We start from the raw sequence: 2280 nt of genomic DNA, 5'->3' as shown, positions 1-2280 counted from the left end.
TGCTGCTGCTGCTGCTGCTGCTGCTGCTGCTGCTGCTGCGTCACCTGCTGCCTCGTGATATGGTTTAAGTCATAGTGGTGCTGCGCAGCAAAACGAAAGCCGCCACATATTGCTGCGTGGCTGCACACACACACACACGCACACCCCTCTTGCTGCTGCTGCTGCTGCTGCTGCTGCTGCTGCTTCTGGGGGTTGTGCTGTTGGTGCAGCAACAGATGGAGCAGCAGGAGGACGTGCGGCAGCAGCAACAGATGCAGCAACAGCAGCAGCTGCAGCACCAGCAACAGGTGCAGCAGCAGCAACAGATGCAGCAGCAGAGAACAGCTAGGAGACAGGAGGAGACAGCGAGAAGGAGAGAGACAGAGACAAACAAAACACCACCAACAAAACAAAACATATATAATACAAAAAAACTAAACAAACAAACAAACACAACAACAACAGCAACAGCTGTAGCAGTAGCAACAACAGAATCAGCAACAACAGCAACAGCAGCAGCAACAACAACAACAGCAGCAGCAGCAGCAGCAGCAGCAAAAGACTTACTGCTGCAGCTCTGGGTGTGGCAGCACATGGACTTGCGGGGAGAAGGAGGCATGCGCCTTTCTGTATCGGTACAGCTCCTGAAGCACCAGCAGCAGCAGCAGCAGCAGCAGCAGTAGCACCAGTAACAGCAGCAGCATCACCAGTAGCAGCAGCAGCAGCAGCAGCAGCAGTAGTAGCAGCAGTAATAGCAGCAGCAGCAGTAGCAGCAGCAGTAGCAGCAGCAGTAGCAGCAGCAGGAGTAGCAGCAGCAGCAGAAGCAGAAACTGCAGCAGCAGCAGCAGGAGAAGCAGCAGCAGTAGCAGCAGCAGCAGCAACTGCAGCAGCAGCAGCAGACCCTCAGCTCTGTTTGTAGACGGGCTGCCAACCCAGGGATTAGTGAAGTGCCACCAACCAGAAACACATTCTGCAGCAAACACCTGCAGCAGCAGCAGCAGCAGCAGCAGCAGCAACAGCATCAGCAGCAGCAGCAGCAGCAGCAGCAACAGCATCCGCAGCAGCAGCAGCAGCAGCAACAGCATCAGCAGCAGCAGCAACAGCAGCAGTGTGAAGACAGCAGCCAGGGGGAGCGAAAGGCAGAAAGGAGCACAAGGAGACAGCCAAAGCGGCACAGGAGACAGAAGGAGACAAAAGGAGACAGAAGGAGACAAAAGGAGACAAGAAAAGAGACAAAAGGAGGCAAAAGGAGCCAAAAGGAGACAAAAGGAGACAAAAGGAGACAAAAGGATACGAAAGGAGACACACATAGACAAAAGGGAGACAAAAAGAGACAAACGCAGACAGCAGCAGACAAAAGGAGACAAAAGGAGACAAAAGGAGACAGCAGCAGAGACAAAAGGGGACAGCAGCAGAGACACAAGGAGACAGCAGCAGAGACAAAAGGAGACAGTTGGAGACAGTTGGAGACAGTTGGAGACAGGAGTATGTGTGTGTTACTTTCTGGTGTCTAGGGGACACTTCTCTACGACGGCCTCCACCGCCGCCTGCAGCGGCATAAAGTGCACAGCGCTCAGCGGCTCCTCCTCAGCCTGCAGCAGCAGCAGCAGCAGCAACAGCAGCAGCAGCAGCAGCAGCAGTAGCAGCAGCAGCAGCAGCAACCGCAGCAGCTTAGTAACAACCCCACCGAGAAACACACTTTGTTTCAAAGCCACAACATTCTACGCCGCAAACACCAGCAGTAGCAGCAGCACCAACAGCAGCAGCAGCAGCAGCACCAGCAGGAGCACCAACAGCAGTAGCAGCAGCAGCAACAGCAGCAGCAGCAGCAGCAGCAGCAGCAGCAGAGTGTACCCAGGTGTATCTGTAGTCGCTGAGAGCCTTCGCATCAAACAAAATCTCCGCAGCTGCAACACGGCAGTCTCCAACAATCCACTGCTGCTGCGTCTGCTGCTGCTGCTGCTGCTGCTGCTGCTTCTGCTGCTGCTGCTGCTGCTGCTTGGTATCTTGCTCCTCAGCTAGGCCCCAAGGCCCTTCATCACAGCGGCGTTTCCTGCTGTCGATCCCCCACCAGCTGCTGCTGCTGCTGCTGCTGCTGCCGTTAGTGCTGTTTGTGTCCCCATTCCTGCTGCTGCTGCCGTTGCTGCTGCTGCTGCTGCTGCTGCTGCAGCGGCTGCAGCCCCTCGGTGTCTGTACAGTGCAGGGGTTGCTGCTGGCGAGGCTTCGTTCTGCTGCTAAGACAACTCCCTTCTCCGTCGCGCAGCAGAGCAGCTGCTCCTTGATTGAACGCGCAGCAGCCTG

At 55.8% G+C, this 2280-nt stretch overlaps 2 protein-coding genes across 2 annotated transcripts in view; one reads left to right on the top strand and one right to left on the bottom strand.

The window, feature by feature from the left end:
* Positions 1-215: 215 nt before the first annotated feature.
* On the top strand, positions 216-662 carry EMH_0052500 (uncharacterized protein; the record flags this gene model as incomplete). Its single annotated transcript, XM_013496882.1, has 1 exon — positions 216-662. The coding sequence occupies one exon, from the start codon at positions 216-218 to the stop codon at positions 660-662; it is 447 nt and encodes a 148-aa protein (XP_013352336.1).
* An 813-nt stretch (positions 663-1475) lies between these two features.
* Positions 1476-2280, bottom strand: part of EMH_0052490 (uncharacterized protein) — a gene marked incomplete at both ends in the record, with an annotated part of 1541 nt that continues 736 nt past the window's right edge. The window contains 2 exons of the mRNA XM_013496881.1: positions 1476-1571; positions 1834-2256. Coding sequence (XP_013352335.1) covers positions 1476-1571; positions 1834-2256 — 519 coding nt within the window. The remainder of the gene's footprint in view (positions 1572-1833; positions 2257-2280) is intronic.

The sequence above is a fragment of the Eimeria mitis genome, genomic scaffold (assembly GCF_000499745.2).
Source record: "Eimeria mitis Houghton genomic scaffold, Emh_scaff2353, whole genome shotgun sequence".
Lineage (NCBI taxonomy): Eukaryota > Apicomplexa > Conoidasida > Eucoccidiorida > Eimeriidae > Eimeria > Eimeria mitis.
This window is presented reverse-complemented; position numbering and strand designations above follow the sequence as displayed.